The sequence below is a fragment of the Psammomys obesus genome, unplaced genomic scaffold (genome assembly GCF_907164565.1).
Source record: "Psammomys obesus unplaced genomic scaffold, mPsaObe1.curated_primary_1811, whole genome shotgun sequence".
NCBI classification, from domain to species: domain Eukaryota; kingdom Metazoa; phylum Chordata; class Mammalia; order Rodentia; family Muridae; genus Psammomys; species Psammomys obesus.
In genome coordinates this window covers 9,535,017-9,559,991 of record NW_026585691.1, presented here as the reverse complement: position 1 = coordinate 9,559,991, position 24,975 = coordinate 9,535,017, and the positions used below count along the sequence as shown (strand labels likewise).

The window sequence follows — 24,975 nt, the reverse complement described above, 5'->3', positions numbered from 1 at the left end:
AGGAAAGGGACTGGGTAAAGAGGAGGGGACGAAGGAAGGGGGAAAAAGGGAAGCTGGTGAAGTGAAAGACCAGAGAAAACCCAGCTGGCTCGTGGGCCGGGATCCACGATGGGAGAGGGTGTGACTGGGCAGAGCAGAATCCCAGGGAGCTTTACTGCAGCGCAGTCAATGCACGCAGGAGAGGACTTTTTTTTTTTTTTTTTTTTTTTTTTAAAGATATTCTACAGAGTTTCTAGCAGGTCAACAAAAAAGAGGGAAAATATTTGCTTAGCTATTCTTGGTATGCACACATGCAATCAATCCAAAACTAAAGGGGAAAAGAGAGAGAGAAAAATTCAACTCCTAGGCTCCTACAGGAATTAAATGCAGGGTTTCTCTCACAGAAAGAATAGATGGTAAAATACAGAAACATGGGCTCCTGTTTGTTTAATATTTATATTACAAAGAATAGGCTAAAGCCTGTCATGCACTATTCAAATGTATGTCTTAGTTTGAAGGAATAAAGTAAATGCTACAGTTTTCACAAACGGGTTACTTTGGCTTGTGATGATAAACCACACATTCTAAATGGACTTTACTTGGCTAATTAGCACAAAAGACCAAAAGGAGTTTCGTTTACAACTTAAAATTTAAGTTTTGGGGGCTGGAGAGATGGCTCATTGGTTAAGGGCACTATCTGCTCTTACAGAGGACCCAGGTTCAGTTCTCAGCACCCATTGGTGGCCCACAGATGTCTCTAACTCCAGTTCCAGGGGACCTGCTGTTCTCTTCTGGCCTCCTCCAGCACTATAAGCAGGTAAAACACTCTGACACAAAATAAAATGAGTGAGTTTTTAAGGAACCATGTAATTCAGTTCAGAAAAAAGGAATCAGAAGTCTGCCCTTTGGGTTTAAATTCTATTCTCTGTTCATGCTATTTTCTCTGAATGTGAGTCTTCTAAAATATTTTTTAATTAAATTTTGTAAAACATAGGTAATTTTCTGAATTTCTTCTTGTGCCTATCATGCTAGACATTTGTTTTAATTGAATTATAGCTATCTACAGGATAAATACAAGGGGGAATTTTTTTTCCTGCTTTCTGTATCTATTTCAGAATCTTATTTGCAATGAGAACAAAGTACTTTTACATTGTTTAAAGATTTATTTTGTTCTTACTTCTATGCATGTGTGCCTCTGTGTGTGTGTATTTTGTATGTCCTTGTGTGTGACCACAGACACCAGGCAAGCATCAGATCCCCCACGGCTGAGGCTGTGAGCCACACAACATGAGTGTTGGGTCCCCAAAAGACTAACAAGCACTAAAAACACCTGAGGCCTCTTCAGGCCAACTCGGTATGTTTCAAGATCTGAAATAAGTAAGCCTTTTAAAAGGAATAAATAATGCAATATATTTGAATGGCTTATTTACGGTGCATTTAAATCCTGGAGTTTTGAAAAGGAGGATAAAGGTTCCTGACACAAAAGGCTTAGTGTGTGTAGCTGGAGGGATGGCACTGGGTTTAAGAGCACTGGCTGCTCTTGCAGAGGACCCCGGTTCACTTCTCAGTGTCCACACGACAGCTCACACAGTCTGTAACTCCAGTCCCAAGGAAGCTGACACCCTCTTTTGGGCTCCTTGGGCACCGCACACTCATGGTGTACATTCAGGTAGACGCATCTTCATAAAATAAAAGCCTCAAAAGAAAAATCAAGCTTAATGTGCTATAAATCTTATATTTACTGACCTTCTTGGATGGAGAACGAAATCCTTGAACGTATATGGTCTCTCCATTCTTGGGTTTTCTGTCTAAAATGAGAAAGGGGTTTAAGGACTTTCAAGATTATTGATGAACTGTAATGGAAGGCGTGACTGAAGAATGAGAGAGGCAGTTTTAACTTGTTAAGAGGGCTGGCTGGCAACCCCATGGCTATTGCTTCTTGCACAGAAGACCCACAACTAAGTGGGGAACAGGGAGGGCGGGTTGGGATGTGGGGGCAGAGAGGGAGTGTGGGGGTGGAGCGGGTGGGGGGAGGGGTGGGGAGGGGTGAGAGGTGGGCGGGAACGGGCAGGGCTGGTGGTCAGCAAGGTGACAGTGCAGTGTGGGGACAACCCTGTACAGGAGGAGCACGCGATACGCATCATGCCCGGAGCTTGGCTTCGTTAGAACGTAGAGAGAGTTCTACAGCCAAGACATAAACAGCCTGGAATGTAAGAGCAGGTCAAACATTGTGAGAGCTTATGATCACTAAAGGCTGCAGGGCCAGGAGCCTCCATCCAACAGATACAGGAGCGAGGTTTTCTCTCTTCACCCTCTGCTCTTCTCATTACTTCTCTACTCCTCTGCTACCCTCTGTGCCTTGAAACTTTATTTACTTATTTATTTGTATGAAAGTTCTCACTATAACACCAGGCTGGCATCAACGTTGTAATCCTCCTGCCTCAGCCTCCCGAGTATCAGGATCACAGGTACAGACCTGCCGCATACAACATGAAACTATTTCCTTAAAAATCCGTTACGTTCTTTTCTTGGTTCTTTTCCACTCTGTCTTCTGACTTTCCTTTGGCCCACCCACACTGGCTAAGGTTTTCTACCTGGCCCCTCATCTCTTACTTGAATAGTGAAAGCCCTCAACCCTGTTTCTTTTCCCTACACAATGTACTTGTACACTGCTACTAACTGCCCACTTTAAACTTTCATTTCTCCAATTTTATACTGAAATCAAATATGTCCAAATGTGCACCATGTGTCTAGGATCCATCAGAAGCCAGAAGAGGACCCCGGATCCCATGGGCCTGCGGGTTCTGGTGGATGTGAGCGGCTAGCTGAGTGCTGGGAACTGAACTCCAGTCCTCTTAAGCACTGAGCCATCTCTCCAACCCCCAGTGACACCTGATGCTGAAAGGCTTCCAAAGCCTTTATCACTGCTGTATTTCCAACTCGATTCTTAAGGGCTTTCACTGTCGTGAAGTCTACTTCCCGACCGCGAGCCTACGCTCTTGCTGTTCTGCTTAGGGGGATAATCCTAAACCCTTTAACTCGTCTCCACTTTGCTAACCAACCCCAGTGTTTCTTGCTGGAGCTCATGTATGGAATCTCAGAGAAGAGTGAAATGGAAAACTGAGGTGAATTTCAGGAAACAGCTTGTACACCAAACACTCACGTTAGCAGTTATTAAATTAACAAACACAAACCCCACAATCAGGGACGCCTATACTAACCGGTAAAGGATAGAGAGGGACGTCCACTTGACCTAGGAAATCATCTCTTGTCTGTAAAAGGAAGGAGAAGCAGCATTACTGATACAGTCAACGCCACCATTGCGCTTCGATGAGAACACCACTCTCACACACGAACGCCGTTGTCTGAGCCCCTGCAGCACCAGCAGAAAGTCAACGGGGAGGAGCACGAGGTGACATGCTGTGCCCCCTGGCAGGGCAGCAGTCGCAAGCCAGCCCTCCTGCAGGTAATTACTGAACACTCAGGCCAAGTACACCGGGATGGCTGCAGAAGCAGGAGGAGCCAGGCCTGAAGGAGGAGCCATGCTGGGGAGGAGCCACAGTCACACGACCACGCAGCACACATGGCACTGCTTAGTCCTTAAGCAGACATCTGCAGCGCCCTGGCTTGAGGGGTGGGAAAGCCAAGGGTAGAGTTAACAACAGAATGGGAGAGAGAGAAAGTCTCAGGGAGAAACAAAAAAAAAAGACAACGGCTTCCATGTTGAAGGTACAAGGCTCAAAGGACAGAGCACAGGCTCCAGGTAATGTTCATGAGAGGGAGACACCATTCCTAATCCAGCTAAGTCGGTTTGCTAGAATGAGAGTTTGAGTCGTCAAGGAAGGAGAACACAGCGCCCTCTGCCCGTTAACAACCACGGGCAATGAAACTTACTAGACAGGAAGCAAGGGGGAGGAAGAAGGCAGAATAGTATTTGACAAACTAAAAGCAGGCAAAGATTTTTCCATTTGGGAAAACAGAAGCTAAATTTTCAGTAAGTTCAATCAACTGACACATGGCCAATCTGAATGAAAAAGCACTCCATTATTAAATGCTGGAGGTAATGGGGGAAAATCACCCCAGACCGCTGCACGCAGGGAATAAGAACACACATGGTGGGGCTCAAGAGGTGCTGGGAGGTGGAGACTGCTTGCTGCTTCTCCAGCGGCCCCAAGGTTGGTGCCCATTATATTCCCAGTTGCCTGTACCTCCAGCTCCGTGGGGTCCTGCAGGCACACGTACGTGGCGCCCCCCCCCCACCTCTTAAATCTTTATTTCATTTTATTTTAAGTCTATGGACATTTAGCTTGCACGTATGTGTGCACCACGTGTACGCGGTGTCCAAAAGAGGCTAGAAGAGGCGTCTGATCTCCTGCAAGTGGAGCTGTAGGCAGTTGCCATGCGGGTGCCAGGAGTTGAATCTGGATCCTTAGGAAGAGCAGTCGATGCTCTTAACCATCTGGGCCATCAATCCAGCGCCCATACGCACATAATTTGAGGAAGACTACAAATGACAGCAGGTTATCCACTAAACACACTGGAAATGAGAAGACAAAAGAATGCTGTCTGTCAAGGAACCAAGGCACCTAGGCTTCTCATCTAGCAAAGAAACAACCCTCAAAACTAAAAGGGAAACAGAGAGGCTCAGGGCTGACAAAGGGACACGACGGGGCCGCCAGTCGGCTGGTAGATGAGGGAGGCAGCACTGCACAGGAGGACAGGCGCCAGGGTGAAGTTCAAGTCCAAACAGAGGGAGGAAAAGGATCAGGAACACCAGCTGTGGGCTGGGAGGCGACGCAGTGGGCCAGCTCTGCAAGCTTGAGGACCTGAGTTCAAATCCCAGGACTAACACAAACAGCTGGAGAGAGGTTCCGAAGTTGAAGAGGACCTGGGCTTCAAGTCCCAGCACCCACACCGCGGCTCACAACTGTCCGAAACTCCAGTTCCAAAGGATCCTAGGCCCTCCTCTGGGCACACAAGTGACACACAGACCTGTGTGCAAGTAAAATGCCCATACATATAAACTAACTAAACACTCAAAACTAATACATGAATGAACAAATAAGTGGGGGGGGGTGCTGCCTCTGCAATGTTACCATTCACGTGGAACCCCAGCTCTGGGGCCTCCGATGCTATCCTCCGTGGCTACACGCATACTCACACACCCTGCCCTGCACCTACATCAACACAATTAATTGCACACAAGGGTCATTTTTTTAAGGTTCTGACATACAATTCCCATGAAGTTTAACCACTCTAAGTGTGGATGGGTGTGTACCCACAGGGGTACAAGTGGAGGCGAGGGTGCCGTCACGTGCCTTCCTCTCCTCTATTACTCTGGCTTGCTTTCTGAGACAGGTTTCTCGTTGAACCTGGAGCTGACTGGCCTAGGCGGGTGGCCGACAAGCTCTCGGGTCTTCCTGTCTGTGGCAAGGCCCCCTTCCCAGCGCTGGCTTTCCAGGTGCACGCTGACACGGCCAGCTGTGGGCTGAGGGTTTCCAACCTCAGAACCTCTGTTGGTACCTCAGGCAGTTAACAGACCGAGCCATCGCCCCAGCCGTATGGTCTTTCTTTTTAAAAGCAAATAAACCTGAGTTTCGCATGCCTCTGTGTGCCTGTGTGTGTGTGTGTGCACGTGGGCTCCTGTCCTCAAGTTTCTCCAGCGCTGTCTGCCTCCCTTCCTGAAGGCCTGCCTCTCACCGGCTAGCCTGGAGCTCAGTGGCTCACAAGCCTCAGGAACCCACCTGTCTCCAAAGTGCCAAGCCCTGGGATTATAAGTCTACTGTGCCACGCCTGGCCTTCATGGGGTTCTGTGGATCAAACTCCAACTCCATGCTTTCATGGCAAGCGCTTTAAGACTGAGCCATCTGGCCAGCCTGAAGAGAGGTTTTTAAGTGATCGCTCTGTGTGTGTGCGCACACGTGCGCGTGCCCAGAGGGAAGGCACAGGCAGGTTCATGCATGCCACAGCAATGGGTCAAATCTGTGCCCTGGGTTCCAGGGACTGGACTGGGATTCCCTGGCTGTTCTGCAAGCACTTTACCCTGAGCCATCTCTCTGACCTCTGAACTGAGTTTCTGAACATCTATACAGAATAAACCAACCATGCAGAGCAGCATTTCCAGTATCATAGAAGGAACTGTTCTCCCAAGCAAACCATTTACGATGTGGTCTGAGGAGGGGAGTATGAGCGGGGGCGGGGGGCTCCCCAGCGGAGTCTAGGCACATGGCTTCTGTAGGTAAACGGCAATCCGGGGTGCTTTTTCCATTCACGAAGGAAAAGCACTCACTAGTTCACTGCTGCGGGGCAAGCGCATCTGTGATGCTCATTACCGTATCCCTGGCCAACCGCTCCACACTCGGAGCCCCGAGCATTGCTCTGCGGCAGTTATTTCTGGAGCCGCCTGCTCCAGAAGCAGACTGGCACTTGGGAAAATGTAAGTTACTTAAGGAGGCCTGAGAGTATGAGCAGGAGTTCAGAATGCCAGGCGACTCTGAACAGCATTGCTACCAGTGGACAAATCATACTCTGAGACTAGATGACACAATTTGAGGTTCTGAAAAATACCTTTTAGGATGTTAAAAAGGGGGGAAATCCAAATTTATCTTTTAAAGTAAATTTCTACGAGAATGAGAAATTTGTGTGTGTACTTGTGTGTGTGGGCACAATTCGTGTGTGCGTGCGAGTGCCTGTGCAGAGTGCATGCTGGACCTGGGTCTGCTTCTCAGAACCCCCAGGGCAGCTCACAGCTGCCTGTGACCCCAGATCCAGGCAATGGGACGCCCCTTCTGGCCTCCGCAGGCACTGCACACCTACACAGATGAGCAAGCAAAGCACCCGTGTACATAAAAGAAAACACTTACGAAGAGGCTGGGTACCACGCTGTGAACCTGCCATCCGAGCACTGGGGCGCACTGGCCGTTCAGTCTAGCCCAACTGGTGAACGTAAGGTTCAGTGAGAGCAAGAGGGGAAGACACGAGACACCCACCTGGGCCCCCCCAAGCACCCTACAAACAGGAGCACACTGGCCAATACACCAGACACAACAACACAAAAGGTAACACCACTAGTCACAGTGTGACGTCATTGCTGGACCGAGGCAATTTTCACTGCCACAGCTTCAGGTAAACAAAGCTGAAATTCATCAACTGCTGAGCTACAGGTGTGTGTTACACAGCGGTGAGCCCAAGCACACTGCACAGTGCTATTAATTTAGGGTTTGATTTTTTTAATTCTTTAATAATTACACTTTAGTCACTCATCAAGGCTTTCAGCCTACAGTTTGTGGTTTGGTTTTGTTTTTTAATAAGTTCTCTCTTTGTGTAGCCCAGACTGGATTAGAGCTTGCTATGTGGCCTGGACTTCATGATCATACGTGTGTATACAGCGTATGGTGTACATACATAAGAAAATAAAATGTCTTTAGTTTTTGTTTTTAATGCGGGACGCCCTAGCAAGGCACTTTTTAACAAAATATACTTAGAAAGCACAATTTGTTTGTTGAAGTTTTGGTAGCGTTTTCCCCAACCACCAACAAACAGTAACAGGCACAGTTCTTAGGAATGATGCAAGGGGAATCACAAAACAAAATTAATAATATAGAAAAAGAAACACAGATGCTGGATAAAATGACTGCAAACATTAACAGTGTTTGAAACTGAGGGAGGGGGGGCACTCATTTACTGCATTATTCTTCCTACTTCTTTGTGTGTCTGAAATTTTCCATAATAAAAGGTTTTAAATACTGCTGAAAATAAAGAGAATAGCTTTTAACGACACAGGCAGTTTTCGTGAGACGTTGAGGAGCAGGAGGGTAAAATTACAGGAGGTGGTATTACAGGAGGTGGAGCATGCTGGGTGTATTGTAAGGCCCATAAAAGTAATCAGAGGACCTGGAAGGCAGCTTGGCGGCTGAACTGTAGGCCTACAAACGCAAAGGCCAGAGATCCAGACTCTAAGACTATTCACACACACAGACACATGAAAAATAGAAAACAAAGCACTCCACACCTCTGGCCACAGGCTGGGAAGAGAGAGACAGGAAAGAGGGAAACTGAGTCTCCAGAAACACGGATTAATAATCTCTGGCCTTTGCTGTCCCTCAACAACGGCAACAGGAATGGACTTGACCTGTGCCGCACGCTGCTCGGCCGGGAGCATTATTCATCAGGCTGTAGTCATCCTGATGGAATTTTTCCTCCAGACACTTGTTTTTTCCTTCTGGTGTGATTTTTACCAAAATAACCTTTCCTAAGCAGCTTTCCCGGGTTGGGTTTTCCTATCCTGTCAGCCTGCGGTAGGGCACCTTAGACCGTAACGGTGCTGAGCTTCGGTCCACGGGGCCCGAGTCAGGCGTGTGGACACTTAGTCCTTCAGTACTGCGGAAGCTGTCCGCAATACGGCGTGTGAAACACATCCACTGACTGACCCTGTGGAAGCATACACCAAGCTCTCCGACCAGGCTGTTAGACAGAATGCCGGGGAGCACGCCACCAGCTCCAGCAGCAGGCCAGATGCTGTCTTCTGCCACTAGTCCCTCAGACACACTTCTGGGAGCGCATATGTGTGCACCAGCGTGTGGTGCATGTGTGCGGAAATAGGTGGAGACCGCAGGGCACGCTCAGGTCATTCCTCGAGCATTACCCCCCCCCCCGGTTTTTTGGTTTTTGGTTTTTCCCCAGACAGTGTCTTCCAAGGGAACCTGGGGCCACTGACTAGGATAGCTGTCCTGCAGGCCTAGTGATCTGCCTGCCTCTGCCTCCCATCGTGTGCCACCACAGCCAGTTTATTCCGAGGGTGGTGCAACTCCAACTCAGGCCCTCACCCTCGCCTGACAAGCACTTTACTGACTGAGCCATCCTGCTGTTCTCTTACACACAGTTTTGTTTGTTTGGTTGGTTTTGTTTTGTTTTCCAAGACAGGGTTTCTTTATGTAGCCCTGGCTGTCCTGGAACTTACTCTATAGATCAGGCTGGCATAGAACTCAGAGATCCACCTCCCTCTGCCTTCCAAGTGCTGGGATTAGAGTTGTGTGCCACCATGGCCCAGCTCCATCGCATTTTGATTAGGACAGTTCAATGTCTGTGAGTGACAGAAACGGATGCTTATACTTAGTGTATTGTCAAGAATCCGCAAGGTCACTGCGTGTGTCACCTTTTATACAGGCTTTTAACCCGACACTCAGGAGCTAGAGGCAGTCAGAGCTCTAGGAGTCCAAGGCCAGCCTGGTCTACACATAGTGAGGTCCAGGACAGTCAGGACCAAATAAAGAAACCCTGTCTCAAAGAGCAACAGGCACATGGGGAAGAGGGAATTAGCTACAATGAGTAAAGAAACAATGTAACATCCCAAACAAAACAAGGATTCTTGAACTGAATGATTCTCTGCCCTAGCTGAGAATGCACCTTGCTTCTATAACGAGCAGTTAAGTATCAGAAAATAAGAAAGATGGGCATGGTGCCTCACACCTGCAGCCCTAGCACTTGATGCAAAAGCAGGTGGATTGCTCCAAATTTGCAGCTAATCCTGGGTACACAGTGAAGTCTAAGCCAGCCTGGGCTACGAAGTGACGAAGTGACGTTCTGTCCCTACAAGGACTGGGGATACAGCTCGGCTGGTAGTGTTTGACTAGTGAGCAAGGAGCCCAAGTTCAAGGCCCAGCACAGCATAAATGTGCGTGGTGAGAACCACAAGAGCAGAGGCAGAGGGTCCCAAGTTCAAGCTCATTCCTGGCTTCACAGTGATTCCCAGGCCAGCTTGGAATATGAGACATGGTCTCAAAACAAACAAACAACAACAACAAAAAAAGAAGTACCCCAACCCAATTGAAACTTTAAAAATTTAAAATAATTAAAAACTAAAACTGAAAAAATTAAAATTAAAGGGAAAACTTGGGAGTAATTTTCTGGAATCAGAATAAGGAAGAAATAAAAAAAGAGAGGAAAAACAATTATAGGATCCATCTAAAAAGTGCCAACTCTGGTCAATAGGAATTCTAGAAATAGAATAGACAGGAAATCCTTAAGGAAGGCACATTTAACTTTTCAATTAGGCATGTTGCTACTGCGATAAAAATTTAGTGTATGGGCCTTCACACACCTTGGAATTTTGATGGTCAGCTATATGAACTGGTGATTATTATATATTACAGCATTTTTCCTCTGGCTGTTTTCTATACATTATGTTGTCCTCTCATCTCAATTAAAAGTTCTTCAAACCCTAGAATAATTTTTGCTACTTACATCAGGCTCATACAATGTTTCCGGTAAACACTTTAGTTAAACTCATTTGTGTTGAAGGTGACCTGAGTGTCCATTAAGCTTCATGACCCTGTAAGAGGGCTGAGCCTTGGTCATGAGGAAAGGTCACTCTTAGCTAAAGGAGTCACTCGAAACTCGGCAACCATTTGGAGGATCCCCACTTCAGGCTCGGAGGAACTCGTGTTATTAAATAGTGACAACTGTAAGCTAGCCTGACAGCCTTTATTGAGAGGTCCTTTAAAGGCTTCTCCATTTGATTTTCCTTGCAGAAAACTTGATCTGGTCTCTTACTCAGACAGCAAGTTCTAGGGTACCAGTTAGTGGAATGTGTAGGCTATGAATCAGAGTCTACTGTGGAAACTAATCCTTGAGTCAGGATCACAATATTCCACTGGCACTCACCCCAGAGACGAGATATTCACTTAGGAGAACCACTCAGTCATCACTTAAATAGCTTAGTTTGGTTATCTGTCCCTGCCAGGCTGTCAGGTCACCCTCAGCCAGCAAGCTCCTCTCCACCCCCTCCCAAAGGGGCCGTGACTTTATTCATTAACCAACACTGTGGTTAGGAGCTGCCTGGTGTGGGTGCTGGGAACCAAACTCAGGGCTTCTGCCAGGGCACCAAGCCCCCTAACGCCACGAGCGACATCTCTGCGTGTGATGTGAGCTCATCTTAAGTTGCCCTAGGGGAAGAAAATTGCTAAGATTTTTAAAATGTAGATTTATACTTGAAAAGTAGTAACATGGCTTTCAGTAGCACTATGAAGGTTTAGAAAAACGTAATCCTTTAAGGAGAACTGTGCCCTCATAGTATACAATGTCTCAATTACTACATAAGGCAGTTTGAGAGTTAAACAGTCTCCAGTCTCGTTAGTCCTGACTGTCATGATGGAAGAAAGTATGTCTAGAGGATTCAAATGTTGCTTAAATAAGCCAGAAGAGTTAAGGAAAACAGAACATGACAATTGTGCACTTTTCAGTCCTCATGTTGAGAAGGAGAAACTTAACATAAGAACCGTTTTCAAAGGAGCGTACAAAGGACCTGGAGAGATGGTTCAGGGGACACCAGACATGTACATGGACTTACATACATGCAGGCAAATCACGCATACATATAAAGTAAAAAATAAATTAAAAATAAAGTAGCACAAATGTTTCCGGGTTGCAGATTTTGGTTAACTCTCAACTATTTCCACGAACAAAAGATGTGTATATATCACTCAACATGGAACGAAATGTCACCATGCGGTAAGAACTCACTTCGACATCTAAGACTGTGTAAAGTCTGAATGTCATTATTTTCAGTAAGACTGACAGTGTGCCAAACACAAATGCAGCCTCCCTTTTTTTGTTTGTGTTTGTTTTTCGAGATAGAAGGTTTCTCTATGTAGCCTTGGCTGTCCAGGACCCAATTTGTAGGCCGAACTGGCTTCAAACTCATAGAGATCCGCCTGCCTCTGCCTCCCCAAGTGCTGGGCTTACAGGCGTGTGCCACCACTCCTGGCACAGCCTCTTTTGTGTGTCCCCTTTTAATGGCTAAATTCAGGGTTTAAACATCTGAATATAAACTGGGTGTCAATTATTTTACATATAGTATCAGGAATCAAATCTAAACCACCACTGTCTTATTTCACACAGAAAATAATCAAATCCATGAAGTTACAAAGGAACCATTTTCTTTCAAATTCCATCCCTGAAATCACCATCAATTCCTACATCTAACAGATCTGAACATTCTTTTAATGTCCTATTTTCCTTCTTCTGTGAAACTGTTTTGTGTTTGATGATGAATTCCAGCCTCCCACTTCCTAAATTCTTGAACTGTCACGCAGATAGTACTAAGTGTTGACAGAAACAGCAGACTCCCTCCATTCTGGTGTATTAGAGAAGTTAAGCACCAAGGAACATCTTTTATTTTTGTTGTTTTTGAGACAGGGTCTCTCTATCCACAGAGATCCACCTGCCTTTGCCTGAGAATGGAGAGTAAAGGTACAGGTTCCCACACTCGGAAAGGCAAGGGATCCTCTCTTGGTCTTCTTTCACTCCCCTTTTTCTCCCCCATCTCACGGTCCAGTTCAGTCTAGACCCTCCCAGATGCCTGTGGCTGTGCTCTTCCTCCAAGTCCCAAGGCGGTCTGATGCTTTCTCCCCTCCACAGGCATCCAAGACCTTATCTAGAAATGTGCCAGCTGACTAAGTCGGGGTTTTCTGCATCTGGTGAGCTGAGGGTTCAGTGCCACGCCAGGCACTCTCTTTTCGCACTCAGACCAGCTGCTGGTGGGATTATATCCCAGCAGGTTTTTAAATTTTAGCAGGGGTGAGGCCGCTTCCAACAACCACCTCCACATGAACAGCCCGCAGGTCAGCTCACCGCCTGGGGCAGATCTGCTTCTCTGCTGTTCTCACCATTGTTCTTTGATCTCTCAGCACCTGTCATCCTCTGACTACAGCCTTCTAGCCTCCCACAAGGGCCTACCCTGGAGCCTGCAGCAGACCCCAGCCATGCTTCGGATGCTCTGGGGATAGGCTGACAGAAAACTAACTGCTTCCCCTTCTCCCAGCCTCCCCTTCCGCTCATCACCTTCCCAACCTCAGCACGTGGCCCAGCCACACCCAGCAACTCTGCCAAGCCTCCAGCTTGGCCACACTCCCAGGCCTGGCCTCTCCAGGTCTAATCTTGTCTTGTCACCCATCACGATCCAGAAGGGTTCACAACAGCTAGCACAAGCAGGCTCCGTATCTTACAAGAAACTGACGCAGCTGCCTATTCCTCACAGTTTCTAGGAAGCGGCCTTAGAAACCTTGGCTCACTTCTACACAGAGGCTCTGCTTCTTTCTACAAATGTTTTATTATATTTATCTATTTGTATGTGTGTGCACACGCCTGCATGTGCCACAGTGCATGGTGGAGGTCAAAGTGCACCTGTGGGAACTGATTCTCCCCCTCCACCCTGTGGGTCTCAGGGATAACTCTCAGGTTGTCAGCCTTGGCAGTGAGTGCCTTTACCTGCTGCGCCATTTTGTCGGCTCTATTTTATTTTTGGTGTCAGACAAGAGGCCGAGGAGAGCAGAGCAATGCTGTTGACATGCTCCACTGGATGGCCCATACCCGTGAGCATATGAACAGCATAAACTGGAATCAGTGGGGGGGGAAAAGGATACAGCGTTGGAATGGGGAAAGGGAGCAAGGGTGAATCTGGGAGGAGTTAGGGGTGACTATGATCAGAACATGCTGTATGCATGCATGAAATTCTCAAAATACTGATAAGAGCATTACATCCTTAAAGACTAATCAGAGCTATGCACAGGAGTCCTGAGTTCCCACCCATAGTTTTTTGTTCCCTCACAGGACACTGCTACAGCATCCTACCTAAAGTCCCAAGGAGAAAGAGCAGAGAGCATGCCCCAGTCCTGGAAAAGACAGCACTTTCTTTGTAGAGACAGAGTTTGTCTTATTTCATCTTAAAATCACCCAATACCAAGTCTTCTATGGAGCAATCATTAAAGCAGACCTTGTCCACACTGTCACACTAGCTGTCTGCCGGCACCTATGCTTGCTGTTCCCGCTATTTCATGATTTCAACCTGGGCTTTAGCCCTGGGGTTTCCCAGCTGACTCTTGTTCACCAGCGGCCTGCTAACTACTACACGTGATGGACAGTTGAGTTCTCTGTAAACGTGGACGCTGTCTTCTGGCCCTTCCCCTCACTCCATGCCACCGAGCTCCCCTGGACTTCGTGCTGACTCAGTGGGTCCCCCTCTCCTCAAAATCAGCGGTCCCCACCGTGTCCCATGGGATGCATGGCCTAGCTGAGGTGATCCTTCCCCGAGGCTCTGAGCACACTCCTACCTATTAGTCTAGACTCCCAGCTCCTCTCACAGCCCTGACAGCACTCCCAGGGCCTCCTGTACACCCTACCTTAGTACACAGCATCATCTAGTCACACAAGGGAAGAAAAGCAGTCACTTAACGTCCCAGGTACCACAAATGCTCACCTCTTAGAAATACAAAAGTGAACTCGTAGAATAAAGAGAGCCATTGACAGGGCTGGAGAGGTGGCTCAGTCTAAGAGCACATACTACTCCTAGAGAAGATCTGAGTTGGCTTCCCAGCTCCCACATCAAGTGGCTCACAACCGCCTGTCACTCCAGCTCCACAAGATTCAAGACACCTGGTCTCTCAGGAAACCTACACCCACATACACATACCCACACAGGCACCCCACAGACACACCCACACACACTTAAAATTATTTAAATAAAATAAAGATGGCTGTTGACTAAGTGCTGTCTGCTAACAGGACATAAAGGACTTTCTTTTCAGCACAGGGTGCCAGGCCTACTGTAACTCCACCTCAAGCACCATGCATGCCCTTCCATGCCCTCTCACTTGAGTCGCACTGAGTGACTACAGCACAAGGCCTTTGCACATTTCTGGCCTTCGTGCACGGAGACTTTTGCCTCAAGGAGCAAGTCTTACCAGGAGGCACAGGCCCTGGAGGATATGTGGCACTGCCTAGAGACATTTTGGCTGGCACTCCAGGGGGGTGTGCAACTGGTATGGAGGGTGTGATGGTCAGGCTCACTGCTCACCAGCCTGCAGTGCACAAGACAGCCCAGCCCCAACAACAAAAAGTTATCTGGCCCCAAATATGAACAGTGCTGAGGGAGAATCCCCGCCCTGGAATATCTATCAGGACTTTTCTGGGAAACTTCAACTCACTCGTGTCGAGACCCAACTCCCCTGACACCTGCTTCCTCTGTAACGGGTCCCTTCAGTGTCCTGCTTCTTTCTCACACAATTGTCCATCTCTGGGGGGTCACGCAACCATTAGCGACGGTTATTTTTTTACTGTCTCTGTTTCTGGAACGGCAGCTATTCCCTCAAACAAAGATTACACATTATCCATCTTTTCTTCCCAGGGCCCAATGCTGAAATGCATGCTAGATGAATCAGAAATGACACACCTGCAGAGAATACCTAGTGTTCTTGGAGAAGCAAATAAGCCAGGTCCTGAAGACTCCTAAAGTCACCATAATTCCTCAACTCAAAGAAACATACTCTTTTTTTTTTTTTTTTTTTTTTTTTTTGTCAAATTCCTAAAACTGGTTCCTTATATTGCTGGATTACAATTCCAGGGTTGACATTTGTTTATACATTTTTTATAGGAAAGATTAAGTGTCATTCAAAATAGACTTGCTGTCTTAGATTAATGTCCATTAAATTACATAAAATATAAAATACTAAAAAATGAATGCTAAAATATGCAACTATTTAAGACATGATCTTTGAAAGAATTATTAATTACTGAATTGTGTCATCTTGAGATTAATAGTGACTATAATAATTAAGACATAAAAATATTTTAAGATCTATTCCTTTAGGCTTAAGCAATATGCTTTCCTAGGGTTCAGTACTGGACAATGAGCAAAAAACCCTTTTATAACAAAAAGAAAACAAATACAAAGATTTCCTAATGGAACGTGAGCATAAATGGATGACGGAAGGCATGTACAAGCCAGGGTCCAGTGTGAAGGTAGAGGAGCAAGGCAGAGGAACCTCTGAGGATGTTAACAACATAACAAAGGAGATGCAGAACATACCACATAGGGGAAAGTGAACGAATAACAAGGAAGTGAAATGCAGATTTTAGAAAATTCAGTATTAACTTTCAGAACTGTGTATGATGCCCCTTAGCTCCTTAATCTATTTCTGACAAAACTACCATACTGCTCAATGAAAACACTAAACTTTTCCTGGCAGAGCAAAGGCCATCATACTGGCTCTACCTTTGTAATATTGCACTTGAAATGCACTAAATGCACAAAAAGCAAAACAAAAGCCAGTTGGTTTTTGCTTAAAATAGACATTATCACAAACCTATCTCCAGTCTTGGCTATAAGCACAAGGAACAGCCTCTGTCTTAGACACAGGTAAAGTCTTCACCAGGCATCAGTCATTTACGAGCTGGGGTTAGAAGAGGGCTATCAACGCGACACGAGGCTGCCGGTAGCTCGTTGCTAAACACACGAGGAGAGAATCTGAAGACCTCTCTGCCTCAGACACCAGGGTCTCTGACCAAAGCAGTTATTCGATTTCACTGCTGCTCAGGACAGATAGCTGACATTACCACGAGCAACTCCAGTATCAACTTGTTAAATGTGAATGCAGACTCAGCATATCTGAACATGAACCCAGACTAACTGGAGACATGGGAAATATTTTGGGAGCTGTTTATTTATAAGTGAGTTACAATAAACCACTATAATTAGATTAATATATCATTATTGATAAACAGTATTACTTCTGAAATGTCATAACTGTGCTACCTCATGTTTAGAAAAGGAATTAGTATGAGCTCTCAATTTGCAATTTATCAGAGAGATTAATTTAGACACAGTGAACAATAAATATAACTGTTATATTGCTTACAGTTTTTTTTTTTATAAGGTTCAATACATGTTGAAGAACAACTTAAAGTTGTCAGACAAATGGCAGCTTCTGGAGTCTTTCAACGGAGTTCAGGCACAAAGTTAGGCATTAGGTTGTTACAAAGCAGTATTTGTTAGTTTGCTAGAAAGTTTAAAGGCCCGTGAAAACATATTCTTAGCCAGGCAAACATCATTTAGTTTATATTTCACTGGGTACATTTAAAGTGCCCCCTTGGAAAGCTTCAGTGACAAATGATAATGTTACCACAATAACAACTGTTCTTGAGGCTATTTCTCTAATTCTTTCCAGGTTAATGACGTCTTCAGGTTTCTTAGAATATAGAGTAGCCTGCAGGTAACACTGACTGAATCAGCAGATTATTAACTTTGCTTCAAGATCCCAGTGCTCAACTCTTTTGGTATATTGCTTGGGGGGGGGGTAGGGAATTAAGCCAATTATAATGCCCTAAAAACTGTTTTAGAAGAAATTTTCAAATGAAATGAATAACTCTAAAACACAGACCAAATTTTAAAAGCTGATCTTTCTTTATCCCCAGTAAAATAACTTAATAGATTAACCTCAGCAACAATGATTATATTTGCCTGATTCCAAAAGAAAGAAAAAAAAGAAAAAAAAAAAAAAAAGACCAATTACCTAATTTTCTAACTCCATTTGTCTAGACAGTATCTAAAAAATTTCCCCCAATATTTAATACTGGGTGTCATGAAAACAGTTAAGGTCCCCCCAAAACCAAAAAGAAAAAAGGAAAACCTATTTGCTGTCAATTTAGAGCTAATGCAGTCAGAAAAACAATTAAATTTCCTGGAATTTAGCAAGACCTTCCAAATACAGAAATTTTAAAGGCTCCTTTAGTTCAAAACACTTTAAATGCTTTGGAAAAGCCAAATTACATAAAGAGCCCATCTGGCTAAAATTTGTTAAGAGTTAAATTACTAATAAAATAAAGCAACATTGTCAGAACAACAAACTAATGTAGTAAACAGAAAATTATAGGAACTACCTAGTCAGTTAAAGCCAATTAAAACACATAAAGTTTAGAAATCAATACTGTTGAAAAACTGAGTTACATTTTGGGAGGCGGCATTAACTGGCAACTCAAGAAAAATAGGGTGGAAACAACATTCCTGTGGTTAGAGTATATATAAATGCAAAACCCATTAATTTTTCCTCTTCTTAAAACACGAAATACAATAGTCTTTTTTAAAAATCAGCGATCTTACGAATGCATGTATTTTAAAATTATTTCTTCTATGTTCATTTATAAGCAGGTTGTCACATTTTTGTGTTCGGGCTTACTTTTTTTTTTTTTTTTAAAGAATTCCACAGTGGCTTTATTTCACAATAATTACTAAGAGAAGTAAACGACAATTTCTGAAGGTGGGAAAAGAGAACCTGGGGCTATGCATAAAAACAAACACCCCAGGACTTACTGTACTAAGACAAAGACGGTTTAAGAAATATTTTTTGTTTTAGACAAATAAAAAAAAAAAAAAAAAAAAAAAGCCTTTTTTTTTTCTATTTTTTTTACTATTACTTTTTTTTTTAATAGTAAAAAAAAAAAAAAAAGGTAAAATAATGAGGAGTGGGAAACTATGGAGAGTTCTTCGGGTTTTCAAATATAAAGTTGATGCTTTCCAAATACTCCCTTGCCAAGGTCCAGAAAAACAGATACTGCCACAATCAATTATAATCAGAATAACTAACGGTTTCGGGAAGTCACTAGCTAAACGCAGCATTTAACAAGACCAGAAGACACTTACCTTACAGACACCAGACAGCCCATCTGCCAAGTCTCTCTCTCCCCACCAACTACCAGCTCCACCGTCATGCCCAGATGCAAACTTTATGAGCAACTGGGATGATCCCCCCTTTGAACAATTGTGCTTCAGGCTGGGTAAACAGGAAATATCTGGGTATGGCCCACCCAATGAGATACTTCTTTGCAAAGCAGCCCGGCTTTTCCTTATCTGTGCATTTGGTCTTTCCAACTCTCCACACATGTTTATATGGTAATCCGTGTGTGGCGTGAGCATGCCATGGTCCACATCAGACTGGGGCTGAAGTTCTGACCTCCCTGATGGGCCACCACGACGTGTGTTTTCACAATCCGACGTGGTGGTTGTTTTTTGTTGGGTTAAGTGCAACGAAAGATGGGAAAATCCTTCAGGCAGCTTCTCACACACAGTCTGTTTGGGCCTACTATTTGAAATGACAATTTTCTTCTGCAACGAGCCCTTGGCGTGGAGTGGCCGCACATCTCTGACTTCTCCGGGAGCTCGAACTGTTTTAGATAACCGAAGCCCGTTGACGGCTGTCGACAGAAAGCCTTTGGTGCCGGAAGCATCTTCCTGCTGTGCAGTTTCGGTAGGAGACACAGCCAACTGGTGCGAGGTCTGGTAGGCACCTCTGCTCGTCGGGGACGCCGGTGGGGTGTTTGAAGGGCTCCTGGGGAAGATGACCAAAGACGTGCAGCGCTTCAGTGGGGCCTTTGCGTTCCTGCTCACTGGCAGCTTCATGATCTCGACCCCACGCTCCAGGTCCTCATGGGTAAAGGCAAGCCCACTGGGACTTGTGCACGTAACCTCACGAGGATGGGCGCTGACCGGCACGCTTCTGCTGGAGGCGCTGTCAGAAGGTGAAGTCTCGTAGCCACTGCTGTCGCTCACAACGCTGCTGGTGTAGGAGCCTCTGCTGGCGGTGCTTGCACAAGACCCACAGTCACTGCCGCTGCTGCTGCAGGACCCACTGTCACTGGCTGAGAAGTTGCCGAGGCTGCCGTGGCACACAGCAGAGGGACCGAAGAGGCTGCCATCGCTGGCACCGGGCAGCTCGCTGTCAGGCCCGGGGCTGCTGCAAACGCCATCCTTCAGAACAGAGGTAAAGGAAGTATCGTCCCTGTCAGCCACCACGGTGCGAGGCGGAAGACACCCACTGGCCCGGGGCTGCAGCGAAATCTGCAGGCAGCTGCTTTTCTTGTCACTGCTTTCCGATGATCTCTGCTCTACCCACGGAGCCAGTGGCGTCTGTCTGGGGGTCAGCCTCATTTGAACCACACTGGCCACTGAGATCCGGGGCGGCCTCTTGCCGTGTGTGTGAACGTGGCTATCCAGGTCATCTCCGGAGGGTTCCGACAGAGGGTAAGTCTTGCTTCTTCTGGCTGCAAAGTGCAATCGTAAACTCTGTGCCATTTGTTCTCATTTCCAAGCATGTTCAGGGCTGAGAGTCAAAACAAAGATCTCTTCTCTGTAGGCAGGATAGCAGCAGCTGCGCTGCATCCAGAGGAAAAAAAACCATCGGTGGTGTGAAAAAAGCTGGTCAGGAGGCTGGTCTTCAGCTCTAGGGCAACTCGAGCTACCAGATTTCATAGAAAAGGACGACCCATGCCCCAGACTGACGTTTCGCGGAGTCAGGATGCCTTCACTGACAAAGCACTTGATTTCCAGCGACCTTTAAGCTGAGCTCAGCTGCAGCCCTGACTCAAACACAGCCAACCTTGTTTCAATTATACCTTCGCCAATTTGCATGAATGAGTAACGCAGGAACAACAAGCTTCTTGCATTTCAACTCGAAACCGTGTTTTTCACTCCAGCCCTACAAAACGAACACTCAACTCCCGAAATCGCGGTGCCTACCCTTTCCCCAGGCGAGCCTGACCACTAGCATTTTCACCCAACGGTATAGGATTACAGGAAGTGGGTAGGAATGAACCCGTGTGACTGCGTATCAAACTCAAGATTGAATTTCCAAACAGTAGCCATACTGGGGGATTCAGTCAGGTTAGTTAATGCCGGGAATATGGATCAGAATATTTTTTAGAGTGAGTTAAGTGCAAACAGTTGAATACATTTAGAAATATGAAAACTTCAAGGGGCAAAACCTTAGCGTTAAATTAAACAGATAAATATTTCAGCAAAACACAGTTATGAAAGTGAAAGTTGACAGACTGAACTACAAAATGAGCCTAGTAACACTGTTGTAAACACCGAACACCTCCTCCAGGGGAAATTAAAAAAAAAAAAAATGCTGAAGAGAAGCTGTCATCAACCATTTTGTCCTGTAATTTTAAGGCTTTTTGCAGCCAAGTAGTACAGCCTTTAAATGATGCCGTTTTTATTTTGACTATTAAAATCCTGCCAAGAAATAGCCTAGGCAAACATGCCATTAAAAATATATGCAGATTAGACAGAAAAGCTACACCCCAATATAGTCTGAACACATTGGATATTTTATTCCACTGTGTGCAATTCATTCACTTAGAGAGAGTGTTGTGGTAAGTAAAGAAGCCTAAAAAGGATTTAACACATCAAATAAACATATCTCAATGCCAATTCTGTTCTGGAAGAGCCCTCTGCTGGCCCCTGCTGGTGCTTTGAAACAACCCATGCAGCTGTTAGGTACCTATAAAGAAATACAAACCAGGCCACATATTTCATTATATAAACAAAGTGGGCACTTGTTTACATTTCTGCCCGCTGGCGCGGCCTTTGAGATAGAATTACGAGAGCTGATAAAACTCTCACAGCAGAGAACAGTAGACGGCCTGTCTTTAGAGGCTGTGATTTTGTGTGTATATATATATATGTATTTCTGATTTGTGTTTACTTAACCTTTACTGTATTTTCAGCTTACTTGGCAATAAAAGCTCAATATTTTAATTTCTCTCCCAAATGTAACAGACCAAGGTTGGTATTCTATTTGAAAGAAACAAATTTATTTTTAAATAATACTCTAGGGTATATTTAAACCCCTTACCTGAATTTTATAGCAAGAACTCCACCAGTAAGTATATACTGGCTCATTCATAGGAAAAGTAAAAAAGCAAAATAGTTTAGTTGTTTATACCACAGAGTACTACACCCAAGTTGTATTTTTTCTAAGTAAGTTTTTTTTCCTAAGTGAAAGCAAATATGTAAAACATATACTCTTTTTAAAAAAGAAAACTGCTTAAGTTAGATGTTTTTAATTCCAAATTTCTAATAGTATTTTTGACCACTTAATTCATAACAAACTAGAATTTGAAAAAATTTTATTTGACTGGAATAAGAACATAGATAATAGTTTATTAATATAATAATTATGTTCCTTTGGTTTAATTTATTTAATTATGCCTTTATAGACTCCAGTAAATTCTCCTTTTTTATTACTTTTTTCTGTAAAAAAGGAAAAGTCCTAAGCTTGTTTCTTCCTTCTAACTTTCTTTTTGGATTAAGGTAGGGGTTTGCCATTTTAAATGGGTCACTTGGAATCGGATAATCAGTACAATCTAAGAACACAGGCCTCGGTCGGGATAAAACTTACAGTTAGTGAGCAAAACTGATTGTTAATATAAAACAATCCCAGACGTCAGGCATTTGACAAACATGGCGATGAGATTTTGAGCTTCCGGAGTGGGAGGCCCACAACCAGGCCTCCCCTATTTTGGGATCCTACTGAACATAAACCAAACCACACAGCTGGGAGGGTGGGGGCAGGGATGGTGGGTGGACACTGTCACTGCAGTCACCCTCAGTACCCGATTTCTTTCTTTGAGTTTGCTGGGGTTTGTTTTGTTTTGCTTTCTGAAGTTGATCGAGGACTGGGGTGTAGCTCAGTTGGTAGAGTGCTAACCTCACAGGCACGAAGCCCTGGCTATGACCCTGCACCCTATACACCTGGTATGGTGGCACCCATAATCCCAGCATTCGGGAGGTGGAGCCGGGAGGTAATCTTCCAATACTTGCTAAGTTTGAGGACAGCCCGGGCTATGTGAGATACTGTCTCAACAACAAAGATAATCCAGTTGCTATTTTTAAAGGAATATTTAAAAGTTCTACAGACGGATGAGAAACAGTGATAACTGAAGAATTTAGAGAGAGGTGAGCCAAGGAGCCAGGCTAGACAACTGTGTGTTAAAATCCCAAGATGCTGCATAGCCTGCATTGTGGGCTCAGGTCTAAGGCAGTGCAGGAGCCACACCCCACAGTGACTAGGGCCAGTGTCAACTCTGACCTCAAGCCGGAGGAACGGGATGTGCTGGCAGCCCTCCTCCGGGAGGACTCTGAGCCTGTCCCGTCGAAATCAGGAGCCTGGAAAGAAATGCACAGGCCCTGGGACTGCAGCTTGGGTCCTCACTCTCAGCTGTCTGGTCACTGCTTGGTAGACAGGTCCTAAGGCTGGACCCTGCTCTGAGCTCTTTGGTCATTAGTTATTTCCCCTAGAATAAGGTGATCATCTATGCCATGTGGACAGATGGACCTTAAAGGCTGCCATCTCCTGTGCTAACTGTACCCATCAACTTCAACTACATTAGGACACTTGGTTGTCTGGTAAATTCCAATCCATACAATGCTGAAGGTATTTCTACAGATGCGAAGAAGAGGAAAACCAGTGGACTTTTAGTAAATGCAACTGACCTTCCACAGTGTGAGTGAGCCTCGTCCAAATCGGCTGAAGGCCTCAAAAGAGAGAACAGGTTTCTCAAAGAGGGAGGCAATCTTAATTTTATGCTAAGACTTATGTTTAATATTTTTAATTATGCAAGTGTGTATGTTTGTGTACAATCAAGTAACTGCAGTGTCTGCGGGGGCCAGAGGCACAAGAGCCCTTTGGGGCTAGAGTTACAGTTGTGAGCTGCCTGAGGGCCCAACACGAATCCTCCGTACCCACTCTTAACCACAGAGCCATCTCTCCAGCCTCCAAAAGAATCTGTCTCTGCCTCCCATAGAGAAATCCTGGCTGCATGTATTCAGCTTCCCCACTGATTCCAGACCAGTCAGCATGTACAACCCTGTGAACTAGTGCCTTAAAATCTTCCCTGTCTCAAACCCTGGAAGAATAAATAACCAGAGTCTCAGAAGCACAATGTCTCTACCCATGAGCCTTTGGTGGCAGAACGCACACATGCACTGTAGTCCTTAGACTGGTGACACGCAGGCACCTGCGAACTGGTGAGCAGAAATGTGTTATTTTTGTTCTTCGCTTTGTTTTTAGTCACATCATCCTAAACTCCCATCACCCCTGCATGTATGGACTGCCACTACCACCATCACCTCAAGCCTTAAAATCAGCTTAAAAAAAAAAAAAAAAAAGGAATGTAGCTGCATTCTTTCTCTCAAAAGCAAGTATCATGTGTGACTTGGGAAACATTTTCCAGATGACTGGAAATTATTTCTACTTAAAATTATACTGTGCTCTTCACCCTACTTTTCCAAGGAGATGTGCTAAGTCAGTCACGGTTTCAAGGACGGATGTTTACAGTGATGGAAGCCTACTGCTGGGTGGCCAGCCTGATGGCTCTGCGCCCCCCCCAGGCCTTAGGTAATTTATGAACTCCAGTTATGTGCTGAGATGTCGGTGGCACTCTGCTCCCTGCTCCAGCTAAGTTTGGTTTTTGGTTTTTCAAGACAGGGTTTCTCTGTGTAGCCTTGGCTGTCCTGGACTGGCTTTATAGACCAGGCTGGCCTTGAACACACAGTGATCTACCTGCCTCTGCCTCTTAGAATGCTAGAATTACAGGCATGGGCCACAATGCTCGGCCTCCATGATAAAAATTAAATAAACGACATTTTTAATCTGTATCATCATGAAGAAAGTTCTGAGGCTGGGATGAGGCTCCATCGGTGGTCTACTGTGTAATGTGTAGGAAGCCCAGAGTTTGAGTCTCAGCTCCACAGCGCCAGCAGATGTGGAGGCACACACCTGTGATCCCAGCACGGAGGAGGTGGAGGCAGCATCAGAAGTTGAAGGTCATGTTCAGTGATCAATGGAGTTTGAAGTCAGGCTGGGATGGATGCATGAAAACCCTGCCTCAATAAATAAATAAATTCAATTAAACTAAATAAAAACAGCCAGGCATAAGAATACATGCCTTTAACCCCAACACTTGATTGGGAGGCAGAAACAGGCAGGTATCTGTGAGGTAAAGGCCGGTGTGGACAACATAATGAGTTCCAGGACAGCCAGAGCTACATAGTGAGATCATATCATCTGGGAGTGAGGGGATTTTCCGAGTGTTTTCGAAGCCACTGTTTCATGAGACAGAAGAGGCATCTTCATTTTATTTTAAATAATACATTTTGTAATTTTGATTTTTGGAGATAAGATCTCCTATAGGTCCAAGCTGGCTCCATGGCTCCTTGTGCAGCTGAGGGTGACCCTACAACTTAGGTCTTCCTGCCTCTGCTTCCCAAGCACTGGGATGAGCAGGATGCACTTCTGTGCTGTTTCTGGATCCTCATGTTCTAACGTGGGAGAACATTTCTGATTTGTCTGGGTTATGACTAATGTGTCAGCTCAGAGCCAGCCT

At 45.3% G+C, this 24,975-nt stretch overlaps 1 protein-coding gene across 5 annotated transcripts in view; it reads right to left on the bottom strand.

Moving 5' to 3' along the window:
* The window catches only part of Nedd4 (NEDD4 E3 ubiquitin protein ligase), an 85,696-nt gene that overhangs the window by 34,831 nt on the left and 25,890 nt on the right, over positions 1-24,975 (bottom strand). For 2 of the 5 annotated variants that reach the window (XM_055598347.1, XM_055598359.1), the window contains exons 1-3: positions 18,452-19,879; positions 3,201-3,251; positions 1,726-1,787 (exon numbers count right to left, since the gene is read on the bottom strand). In XM_055598347.1, coding sequence (XP_055454322.1) covers positions 1,726-1,787; positions 3,201-3,251; positions 18,452-19,879 — 1,541 coding nt within the window. Of the gene's footprint in view, positions 1-1,725; positions 1,788-3,200; positions 3,252-18,451; positions 19,880-24,975 lie in introns of those variants that run through there. The other 3 variants (XM_055598375.1, XM_055598350.1, XM_055598366.1) reach the window with 3 other exon arrangements.